Source organism: Osmia lignaria, chromosome 7, assembly GCF_051020975.1.
Source record: "Osmia lignaria lignaria isolate PbOS001 chromosome 7, iyOsmLign1, whole genome shotgun sequence".
NCBI classification, from domain to species: Eukaryota; Metazoa; Arthropoda; class Insecta; order Hymenoptera; family Megachilidae; genus Osmia; species Osmia lignaria.
In genome coordinates, this window is record NC_135038.1 from 7,257,421 (window position 1) to 7,270,157 (window position 12,737).

The window sequence follows — 12,737 nt, forward strand, 5'->3', positions numbered from 1 at the left end:
ATCTTGAAAACTCGGCAACGTTATAATATTTTGAAAAGAGATTTCTATTAAAATGCAAGGGTCGATTATTCGTTTCAGAACAGGGGGAAGGGCCTGGACATGAACGTGCAGGAAGCCTGGGCTGAAGGAATTACAGGACACGGGGTCGTGGTCACGATTCTTGATGACGGATTAGAGAAAAATCACCCCGATCTCTACATGAACTACGTAAGTCTCCCTATTTACTCTCCTGAACTAACAAAAAGAAAAGATAGAAAAGTTTTGTACAATAAGAATCATCTCCATAGTAATTTCGCAAACTTTGATAATATCCAATCGAATCAGATTTAATTTGTTAAACTTCTAAAGACTTCTAAAGATCTCGGAAGCGTTTCAAGAATTTTCAACTTTGAATTTCCACAAATTAGTCGAAAATGTTGGAGAGACCCAAGAGAAATGGTTGTCACTAATGAATCAAGCGAAAGCATCCAATTTTACTCGACTTAAAGCCGCAAGCGAAAGATCAATCTCCCAGTAATTTGTCGGTATCCGTTCCACTTTCCGCGAGGATTTCGCTTGCAAGCAAAGCGGAAAAGCTAGAGCGAACTACGAAACAGAGGGGTGCACGAATGTCGGACGGTTGCCAAAAATTATACCGGCATGCAGAAACTCTCTCGGAAGGTCTGAACGTTAGTAAGTTTCTAATTCGAGCCGTTTTTCAGCGAACGATACGGTTAAACGAGAAATTATCGCGGACCCGACGCGTTAATTACGACTTTCTCGATCGAACGGTAAAGTATGACGAGTGAAAAATTACGAGTAGTGTGTACCTTCGATTTCAAAATTGTTCGTGTTTCGAGCGGAATTCAGAGGTAGCCAGAGGGAATCGAACGGTAGGGTTGTACCACACGAGTACCGTGTGTGTTTACTGGCGAATGGACAGAGGGTTAATAAGGCAACCGCAGAGAAATGTGTGTCGAGCACAATAATCTCCCAGAACCTGCATGATCGGACACGGTCTACAGAATTGATGGTATTGATCTAAAGGAGATGTGTATTGTTCGACAAATTTGAAATTCATTCTTTTAAATATTTTAATCGATCATTTATCTAACGATATTCTTAATTGGAAATATGGTTTTTAGAAAATTGTGAAATTAAATTTTCTTTTAAATATTTAAAATTAATCATGGCCTTCTGGAATAATTCAATCATCGATGCTAAGATACTTTAAAAGAATATAAAGTTAATGCAATTTTCAATGACAAAGCTTGGCGAAACATTTATCAAAAGTGTCGTGCGGATAAGTTTGTGGAATCACAATATCGAAATAAGAACTTTCGAACAGTCTTTGGTAAACTGCCTCGAGGAAAAAGCAATTACATTCGAATCCAGTATGAAATCAATATTCCCAAGGAACTTTGCGGAATCGTGTCCAACTTGTATTCAGTAATTGCAAAACTAGTTCACTAGATATTAATTAAACGTCTGATCGAACAGTGAGCACGAAAGAGTGGAAAAATCTAACGAGCTAAAGTGTCGAGAAAATTTTTATAGAATGTGTAAAGAAAAGTATATTACCGTTCCAGGATCCGCAAGCTAGTTACGATGTTAATAACCACGATGAAGATCCCATGCCGAGGTACGATGTGCTGGACAGTAATCGACATGGCACCAGGTGCGCTGGTGAAGTGGCTGCGACTGCTAACAATTCCATTTGCGCTGTAGGGGTCGCATTTGGTGCTGGCGTTGGTGGTGAGTCTAGTTAAAAATTTAACTAAAAAACGGAGATGCTTCCCTCGCCGTTAAATATCGCAGATTATTTTATATGGAAGAAGTCGTTTAAAAATATGGTGGAAACATTTTACTTCTTTTACCTAGGAGTAAGAATGCTGGATGGAGATGTAACTGACGCAGTCGAGGCGAGATCTCTGAGTTTGAATCCCCAACACATCGACATTTACAGTGCCTCCTGGGGACCGGATGACGACGGGAAAACCGTCGATGGTCCTGGCGAACTTGCCACTAGAGCGTTCATCGAAGGGATAACAAAGGTTTGTCGATATTCCCATTTACACATTAAACCAAGTTGTCTATTAAAATTTGCAAATAGAGCAAAATTTTACTGATGTACATAGTTTCGTCTCGGGATCGTCTGCCAGACTCGTCAATGGGCTGAGGACAGACGATCCTTGCCCCAGACGCCTATAACCCCGCTTTTCGAAACTCCTATATATACAAGTCGCATCCGGGGGACCGCCAGCGAGAACAGACTCAATCCCGCCGCCACCTGGCGGTCGCCAACCCGAGCTAAGGGCGTCCGGGGAGACCTTTCCTTTCCATCAAACGCCTACACTGAATAAGATTTGAGATTTTTTATTTTTATTTTGCAAGTAATTAATAAGAGTGAGAAATCTCCAATCTTGTTGATTAAATAAGCTAATTAACATCGCATTTGTTTTTTGAGTTTCCTTTTCAGTCTTCCCCCTTTGATATCGTTAATACAAAATAAATTGTTGCTAGAAACCGTAGAAATATAGAAATGAATTCAACGAAGATTAAAAAACATCATCCACGTTTGCTTCAACCATTTCAACTTCAAAGCTTTAACGGATACACAATTTACCTTTCACCAATGTAGCTACATTGAAACGAATGGAAAGAAAAAGCATCCTGTTTATTCAACGTCCGTAACACGAAATTAGAACTTGCACAATTTATTTCAGTTCATTTTCTCGTTTCCTCTCTTTCTTCTTTTTTACTGTTGTCATGTTATCGGGAGTAAAGTTTCACTGCATATAAAATCGGATCTCTTCTTCTCACGTTCCATTCGGTTCCAACCAGTGAACGAACAATTCTTTGGTTCGTCTGTAATACAAGAAGAGTCTCGTCTGACCGTCGTGATGGAATCTGGAGGCCCGTTTCCCGGAATGAAATTCCTAGAAATGTATCACCTAAAAGCGTTACCCGGGATCTTTCTGCGGGACAACAATGGAAACGCAGCTACCTCATTGTTATCTCGACGTGTACGTGTAACAGCCGCTCGGAAGCAAGTTTCTCTTCGATTGCGTTTGTCGGTAGAAAGCCTCTTCATCTCTCCGTTCGGACAACAAATTTCAACGTGTCAACTGGCCTTCTGTCGAATCAATTTGTATAACAGAGTCGTGATTGAAGTAAAGAATAACTCGAGACAATAATTGATGTTTCACAAAAGTTAAATTAATTATTTTTATATTTGTGAATGACTCGGTTATTTTTCATAATTTTTACAGTTGTTAGTGTTAATAATTTCCATGATTACCTACTAGAAAAATAATTTTTTGTCGCCTGAGATAAACAGATGATTTGATTATCTCTAAAAACGAGAAACTTCCTCCGACTTAACAGATCAGGTCAACCCTTAAAAAATTTCTAATTGACTACTTTCAAGCGACCTATCCCTGACCCCGCATCTGCACGCATTACCATTTTAAGCTTACTGTCCGCTAGCCGTAAGTCATATGTAAATATCGGAAGGTACTTTTACCGTGGGAACTCGTTAAAACGTAACCTGCAGAAAATAGAATTTGCATGGGTTTAGGTTTGCGAAAAAACGCGCGAGCAATTAGCAACGACTAACGGCAGGTGCGAACCGAAGAAAATGATTAATTAACAACTGGTTCGTATAGGCTGAAGCATTACCTTTGATCGTGACTTAATGGTCTATGAAATTAATAACCTTTTTTCTTTGCTTTATTAATGAAGGTAATTAATTGAAGTCGTCTGGAAGCTATTTTAAATTGGGTAAAAGAATTTGAGATCTTTTAATATATTTGTTATTCGAACATTTGAATTTTAGTATTGATAATTTGTTTTAAGAAAATTATCATTATTTTTTATTTTTTATTTTTTTTTAGATAATATTGATGGTATTAAAAACAAATTATATGAAATCTGGCAGTATTTTCGTAAAATATTTTTACTATTTCAAAGGCGAGTTGTTATCCAAAGTTTGATCAAAATTGATTAATAAAAGGAAAATCTAATTTATCGAATCAGATAAAACTTTATAGGTATCTTTGATAAGAACGAGCATTCATAGAGACTATTCACGTTCATTGAATGATGAGTTGCTAAAGTAAATCGATAGAGTAACGAGAATTTCACGGTGTCGTTAAATTTTAATAGCTATCATAAAAGGGCTATATAAGTCTAGTGGTCACTTTAGGCACACTTAAGTATGAATAAGTATTTTATGCTAAAAGCATACATGCTTCTACGCTACAAAATGTTTCACTTTGATATTATACCGTCCTCTTTATTCTCTATACTTTTACCAAAAATATTCTTCCTTTCTCATTTATATTGCATTATATTCCCTGCTTTATATTTGACACATTTAATATTGTATATTTAACGAATTTGAAATTGTTTTAAACGAAATATTTAATTTTCATTATTTGTTTTCCAACGAAAATAAATTAAGAGATTTTGAAAAGATTTTTGTTCTATATTTGATTTTTCTAAAATTCTTCTTCTGTCGCAAGAAATTTGAAGAATAACTTGTTTAATGCTATTCGAAGCTTTTTACCTTCCATTTTCTTGTCGACTCAACGGTATTGCTTACCACTGTCGTCCTGAAATATGAATTCATCTTTCCGGCATAATTACTGTTACTTCTGAATTTAAAGCACTCCATCTCGATACAATGTTAACTGTTAAATATTCATGGAGACAGTTTCTGCTGGCAATAATTAGCGAAGTGTAGTTTAAAATGTTCGAGAAACAGTCAGACAGTTTGTCATCATAAAAGCAAATAAACTTAGTAATTAACTTTTGTCCTTCAAAAAACATCAAACTTGAACTATATTCATCATAAGAGTGTTTGCAAAATTTATCAATATTCTATAAAATTTTGTAGCCCAAGAATTGAATAATTTCTTGTTTTAATCATAAAAGTTCCATATTGTTCATTCGTACACAAATGATATTCAATGCTATTTCCTGTCGTATCACTTCCAACTATGTTAAAGGAGGTCATCCTGTCTATGTACTCGAGGGTATAAGTGCATTGCGTTTAACGCACCAAGTTAACTAATCCAATAATTTCAAGGATGGTCCTTTGATCAACGGAGCTGTAATGGTACCAAAAGTGGCACTAACTTGGTATCTACCTGCATAGAAGGAGAAGCGTTGAAATTCCTAACGTGAACGATCTTCACTATTAATTAACGTCTTAATTCTTATCTAAACTTAAAATATCTCATCAAATTCTGTGCACTTAACAAATTCATTAATGTTGAAATATCTGAGCTAGTATTATACAAGCCTAATTTCTCATTTAATGATAATAATTACAAAATTTAATTAGAAACCATTGTTAAAATTTTGCAAATTTGCCTACCCAGATTCAAAAGTAAAAGATTTATTAGAACCAAATCAATTAATCCTCAGTACTCTGAAGTGCACTTTGCACCTGGATGCATATTAACCTCCCCAAATTGCATCTTTGATCACCAGGGTCGCAACGGTAAAGGGTCAATTTTCGTGTGGGCGTCAGGAAACGGTGGCAGGGATCACGACAACTGCAATTGCGATGGTTACACGAACAGCATCTGGACGTTGTCCATCAGCAGTGCGACGGAAAATGGTCAGGTGCCTTGGTACAGCGAAGCCTGTTCCTCCACCCTTGCTACCACCTACAGTTCTGGCTCGACGGGAGAGAAACAGGTGGTGACTACCGATTTGCATCATCTTTGCACGAGCAGTCACACAGGCACATCGGCATCGGCGCCCTTAGCTGCTGGCATCTGTGCCCTTGCCCTCGAGGCTAATAAAAAATTGACCTGGAGGGACATGCAGCATATCGTCGTGAGAACAGCGAAACCTGCCAACTTGAAGGCTCTTGATTGGGTCACCAATGGTGTAGGAAGAAACGGTGAGTCGCAAATTTCTTTGACTAATTTCTTTATAACTCGAAGAATTTTTTTTAATTTTTCTTTTCAGTGAGTCATAGCTTTGGATATGGCTTGATGGATGCAGCTGCCATGGTTCGCTTGGCCAGAAGATGGCAAACAGTGCCGGAACAGCACAAGTGTGAAGTTTCAGCCCCACACATGGGCAGGTTGGTTTCTTATTAAAATAGAAAGTCATTCATAATCTCATGACGTTTTCTCATAAATTATAAAGTTGTCCACTAGTACTAAACATAGCTTTAGAAGCCTCTATTTTCATGAAATAAATCAGAGATAAAATCGCTTTGCTTTGCAATAATGTTTCCTCATTTGCACATTAAAAGGCAATTGAATGATTTGCTGAAATGTTCCAGTTTACATTTTTGACTTTGCAAACCATTTGAAAATATCAAAATTTCATCCATGTTCAAATAATGTACGAAACTGTGGAATAACATTTAAATCGTTTGAATATAAATATTATGAAATTGAAACATTTCGTGCTACGCTTTGGTGACCCAAATTTCACATATATTATAGGCCAATACCACCAAAGAGCCAGTTAACTCTGGAATTACACGTCAAGGAGTGTAGCGGTGTTAATTTTCTCGAGCACGTGCAGGTAAGTACTTATGTCACTCACGTAAATACCGAGTTAATTAACTGTTAAAATATTGCAGTCATTTTCCGTATATGATTAGATTTTTATTCAGAAATATTTTGAAAAATTGTGATCTCGTTCTGATTGATTCTAAATATTGAGTGTTATGAGTGAAATTTCCTAATAAAATTTCAATATTTTCTAATTAGTAGACTTAACGAGCCCCCTTTGATTTGATCCAAATTCACTTTCATAACGATTATCAATTTTCCATATTTTTGAAAAATATAAAAAAATCTTGTCTGATGGATTTGTCATAGGCAAAAGTATCCCTGATGGCCTCGAGAAGAGGGGATCTTCAGATACAACTAACATCTCCGCAAGGTACGAAGAGTGTTCTTCTAGCAAAAAGGCCTCACGATGTCTCGAAGGCTGGTTTTACTCAATGGCCATTTATGTCGGTTCACACTTGGGGAGAAAGACCACACGGCACGTGGAAACTTGAAATCCACAATGAGGGTCGATACCAAGGTAAGTCCATTGTATGCTTCTTCTTGTTCCTTTCTTTCATCGCCTAGGATATTTCCAGATGGCTAGAATGAGACTTCATTTTATCAACTTTCTTGTATCAAAAAGTATTATATCTTTCGTAAAATACTTTAACGTCCATCAAGCTACAGACCGATCCTCGTGAAATATTAAATTGTAATTTCGTAAAACCCTGCCATTATTGGACATTAATATCTCAATCAGTATAAAATATTAATTTCTTCAATTTCATATGAATTCCTAAAACAAAGTTCCAAAAATTAACGAGATATAATTATTTCATATATTTCGAAAGATATTTTATGAATAAACGATAAGTCTATAAATGACAGCCTTGTATTGAAGAAAATTAGCTCTTAACTAATTAAGTTCTTTACAAAATTTCAAAATCATATAATATTCAAAATTGCATCTAGAAAATCAAGTTTCAGAAATGATTTGTATACGTAGCCTCAACATTTCCTGAATCCTTGCTTACTAATTAAGAGTTAAATTGCACACGAAACAATTTAATAATCTGCCAGCAAATTAATTTACTTTCATTACTGGAGGAAAGAAAATAACCTTGTAAGAATATTACGACCCCTTCAGGCTTCTCTGACGGATTCATTAATGCTAACAGCTGTATAAACTTCATTACGCACAATTTATCCTTAAAATTGTGCATCTGTGCCTCCTATACCCATGCACACCGAGTTCAGACATTGCAAGATGCAAATGTTTGTATAGTGTCATCTTCATCATCATTAAAGTATCACGATACAACGAAACAGCTTGTACAGGTATCAAGAGTTCTAAAGGCTGAGTAAACCTTATTTATCAAACTGAGAACATTCTTCAGTAAAAATATACTTCCAGTGTCATCAGCACTCGACTATAATACTAATCAGGCAAATAGAATCCAAAGATGTAAAAACAATTACAAATGTACATTCTATATAAAATTAAATTTTCCTATAGGGCATGTATCTACGACCCATGAAGTGAATAAGATTTACCAAACTAAGTGCATCCTTCGTTCAATATGGCAAATATCTAAAAATAATTGAAAATTCATTGAATTCCTAATTTAGAAAATCACGATTTCCCCATAGAACGCAAAGAGCCGAGTTCACCATAACGCTCAGATCCTATAGATTCTAACAGTTAGCCCAGTCAGTAACAGCCAGATGCTATCTAATCGTCTCATCTTGGAGGACATAAAGGGAGTTCTCGTAAAGCATGCACACATGGGATCACGTAAGCTGCTGCATCATCTCCCAAGGGCATAATTCCATATCCGAAGCGTGTTCTCTCGCGATGCGATCGAACAACAACGGATCTTGTGAAACCGCTAAAGGAAGTTGACCTTGCTCAGGGTGGAACCGTCAGGAGCACTTCAACCCAGAAGCCTGTTAAAGCCAATATGTGCATAAAGTTCAAGTTAACCGGGCTCTTGTACACCTATACACGCTTGTAAGCGACGTTATCCAGGCAGAGGACAGAACCTAGCCCTATTATACCGCGTAATATACAGGTTACATTCCAAGTACACCCATTGAAACCATTACAGCTCGTGTTTACGTTGATTCCCCTGTACATTGCTACGAGATCCGCTTCGTTGTCGTTGTCGAATGACAATATTACGTTTGCCGAGAAACGGGTCATCCTGTTGGAAAATCGTTTTTATTACCCGATATATTCAAACCGGGCAATCTTGTTCCTGCGGTTTGCCGTGTAATTTCGTGGAAAATAAATCTGATTGATGTACCCTTCTAATTCTTTCGAAAGAAGGATATTATTATTCGCCAGCGATTTAACCCTCTTCTCAATGTTTTATGGAAAGTATTAAATAGAAAATTTTACGAATTTATATTATCGATTAAACTAAATAATAAAAAAATTTAAGAAAATTTTATATGTCATTAATATTATGTTATTTACGCAAAATAGGAAATGGGAAGTTTAATTTGAAAATATATATTCGGTAATTCCAATTGTAAGTGATTTTGAATACATATAATTATCGTACGTCTGACTAGACACTGATGTTTCCACTCCGCCGTTCAATGTGTTATAAGGCATGGGCACGGAACCAGTTCAAAGAGCACGTCTGACATCGGCACTGTTTGGGAGCGCGCTTCACTCTACTTGTTAGCACTTTCGAGGTGGTGGGGAGGGATTGTAGGGGAAATCATGCTGCGGTGATCGCGAGATGACAAGAATACGAATGCGTGGCGTTCGACATACTGTCGGAGTGGGGATACACTCTCCGCCGCTCGGTTCGGTTCGCTTTGAGCTCGCCGACAAGCTTACTACTAGCTACCCATGCCGCAGTAGAAACGAACGTGAATAGTCAGACGTACTGAAATTGAATTTTCAAGCTACGGTTATAGAAAACTTGCCATTCGTAATAAATGCAAGTCGGTGTAAAATTGAACCTCTACCATTGACGAAAGGGTTAAAATCGCCAGGCTGGCGATAAATGAAGTTAATAATTATTGCTGAAACTATGCTCTCGAATTTCCTTGCTGCCTCTGACGAACGACGGATCAGGTCGCGCCACACTTCACGAATGGGCGTTGATATTCTACGGGACATCGACGCTGCCCGATCGCACCGAGTACGCGTTGTACAGTCCGGCGAGTACGAACATATCGAGAAGACCGTTCGTGAAACCGCGCGAGACCGGCTTCTCGAAGGTGCAGAATTCCCTGGGCAACTCGAAGAGCAAACAAGCCCAGCACAAGTCCGAGAAATCCGGTAGCCTGAGCCCCTCGTACGTGGTGAACGCTCAGATACAGTCGCAGAGAAAGGGCAAAGCGCGTGGTCAGCACAAAAATGGAAAATCGGCGAACAAACCGAGTCCCCGGCCAACCGTGCAAACATTGAGGGGATTGACAGCGATCAGAGGACCGAACGCGGCTGGCGAAGTTCGTTTAATTACATCGAGACCTCGCGGAAGAAGCACGCCAAGTCCAATCGTAGCGACAACCGTTCAGACCAGCCCTCCCACTACGATCACGACCACCAAAGTGACCAGCAGACAACGAATCGTCGAGATAGTGACCGCGTCCAGTCTTCAGAGAGGTCTGATTCTACTGGAACCACCGGAGAAATCTGCCATTGACAGCGTTCCAGCGATTTTCCAACAGTATCCGAAAGTTCAACAACTGTACCCACTGTATCCGGTTTACGCTGGAGTACGCGGAGCTGGACAACAACACGCGACCAGGGCTAAGGGTCTCGATTTACTCCAGGACGAACAGTTCGATTCGAAGAACCTGGACAAGGGTATTCCGATTTCCTTCACGTGGATCTGTATTTTTTTGTAACGAACAGTCCCTGGATGATTCGATAGTGGTTGCAAATTCTTTTTTGCATGTTGAATGGTTCGACACATTTTTAGGGACCATCACCATGGACTCGCGTTACGCTCACTTTCTAGCTGGGTTTTGTCAAAGTAGTTCAGATTTGTGGTGTATACATAGTTGGGTAATAAGTTCTGTCATGTATGAAGAGAAATATTTTTAAATTATTCTAAATTAATCTAAAAATAAGTGATAATTGCTGATAATTTGAAATTTGACAGGATTTAAGAACCTACTATTTAACATCCACATGTAAAAAGTTGCAGAATTAAGTAAATTTTGTATAATTTACTTTCACACGCCCTTTTGTTTTATTTTTTCTTCTTAATCCTCCATAGGCAATTTGGGTCACCAACGGACTTTAACTTTCCTTGATTTTTTCAACTTGTCTATGGAGGGTTAATTACACTTCGATGTAATAGTTATTGATTTTATTGACACGTTATCGATTATGCATCTGCTTGTTCCTGAAATCTGACGAAATATTTTCTGAATAATTCTATCAATTACGAGAAAATTTTCGAATTATATTCGTGGTTTCGACGAAGCTAATATCATTATTATTTTTCTTATTTTTTAATTGTTTGGAAGATTACGTTAAGAAAATATTGTCAGTGAAATGTGAACCGCATGCAATTTTCTTTATGAATCCAATAATTGTTGCTCGACCAAAGTTCCTCCCGTGTAATAATTGAAGTGTAGTTTCTTAAAAAACACCATAACCGTAAGGAAAACTCGTTAAGGTAGGTGTACGCAGGCCACGTTATTTAATCAAAACTTCCAATGGCTTTGCTGCAGGTAACGTTCGTCCTACGTGATTCGCTTATATGCATGGAAATGTGTGTTCAGTAGAAGTGTGTTTCTAAGCAGTACAAATATAACGTACGAGCATTATTAGATGTTAGACTCACGCTTATTAGACATTAATTTTCACCTTCCGATAAATCAAACATTTTCCTTAATCATTTCAATGTTATTCCAATGAAAACATCAAATTTTATTTTTCATTATAACAAATTATATTATAAAAATCTACTTTTTTATTACTTTGAAAACTTCTTCCTGATGAATTTCAAAGAGTTGTGAAATTTTGTCAAAGACAAGGATTTCATTAAACTTTAGTAATAAGAAAAGTTAAATAGCCATCTATATGAACGATCTTCAATCTATTTTGAATTTTATAATTTTATGCAAAATACATTTTGCTTCGATGATGATATTTTTGAAATAACAGTAATATCAGGAGAGCTTCTGAAAATCTGTTTCGAGGAATATAATATTTATATATAGAATCATTTATCAAGCTTTTACCGCTCGAGAGATAATAGCGTCGATGTTTTACGAGCAATAACAATAACCTGAACGAGTTATTTCTCTCGACACTACATAAAATATCCTCTAGCGTCGCGATGAAAGGGTATTTTACAACCCCCCCGACATCTTCGAGTAACTGGCGTTACTTTAACGTCGATTTTATTACCATCGGTATCAGCAGAATTTACGATTACTTATCATAAACAAGTAGATAAAAAACTATATAAACATATAGCAGCAAAATCATCAGGGACATAAAAATACCCGTAAAACATTTTTCTCCTCTTATAACTCTCGATGAATTATTCTCAGTTCCCTAATTAAACATTAGATTTTTTTATATTTGTATTCAATGCGAGTTGTGAAATTAATAATTTTCACATTTTAATTAAAAGAAAATTTTCTTTTGTGAAATAAAGAATTATTTGATGTTCCCTAATGTTTTTCTAATATTTAAAATTTGTATTTAAAGATTGTTAGAATAATGGCCAATCGTTGTTCCTTCAGCTGAGGACAAAATTTTCTAGCCGGCATCGCGATGTTATTAATTTCTCGACACCCAGCGACATTGACACCCTCTTCGCCTCCTCCATTTCACTGTCACCGTCTTTCTAAGACTAGGTTTCGAGACACGTACACAAATTGAGAGTACACGAACTACTTCACGTATGAAACATGCTTGTTCGCGTGAATGAACGTAAACGGCACACACGTGTGTATGTGTTTACGGATAATGCAAAGTGCACTCGAGACGCGTGAAATGGAAGCACCCATCTGTCGTTACATAGTGGTGACATTAGGAAGACAGTTTCCGTTCTGGAATCTCAATGATATACTACGTTGGTTCGAGTTTTCTAAGCACAAATATCGAGAGCACAAATGCTATTGACAGTTATAGATACGATAAGTAAACTAAATTGAAGATACCACGACGAATACAAATCAACCCTCATACGGTGAATCAATTGTAACCCCACATTCGTTGGTTACGTTTTTCTATTAACATTTTTT

At 37.2% G+C, this 12,737-nt stretch overlaps 1 protein-coding gene across 7 annotated transcripts in view; it reads left to right on the forward strand.

Moving 5' to 3' along the window:
• The window catches only part of LOC117604530 (furin-like protease 1), a 169,347-nt gene that overhangs the window by 138,380 nt on the left and 18,230 nt on the right, over nt 1–12,737 (forward strand). For 6 of the 7 annotated variants that reach the window (XM_034324697.2, XM_034324701.2, XM_076689273.1 and 3 more), the window contains 8 exons: nt 79–207; nt 1,569–1,734; nt 1,861–2,033; nt 5,479–5,896; nt 5,965–6,082; nt 6,453–6,534; nt 6,834–7,044; nt 9,598–10,335. In XM_034324697.2, the coding sequence (XP_034180588.1) occupies nt 79–207; nt 1,569–1,734; nt 1,861–2,033; nt 5,479–5,896; nt 5,965–6,082; nt 6,453–6,534; nt 6,834–7,044; nt 9,598–10,335 (2,035 nt within the window). The remainder of the gene's footprint in view (nt 1–78; nt 208–1,568; nt 1,735–1,860; nt 2,034–5,478; nt 5,897–5,964; nt 6,083–6,452; nt 6,535–6,833; nt 7,045–9,597; nt 10,336–12,737) is intronic. The other variant, XM_034324702.2, reaches the window with a different exon arrangement.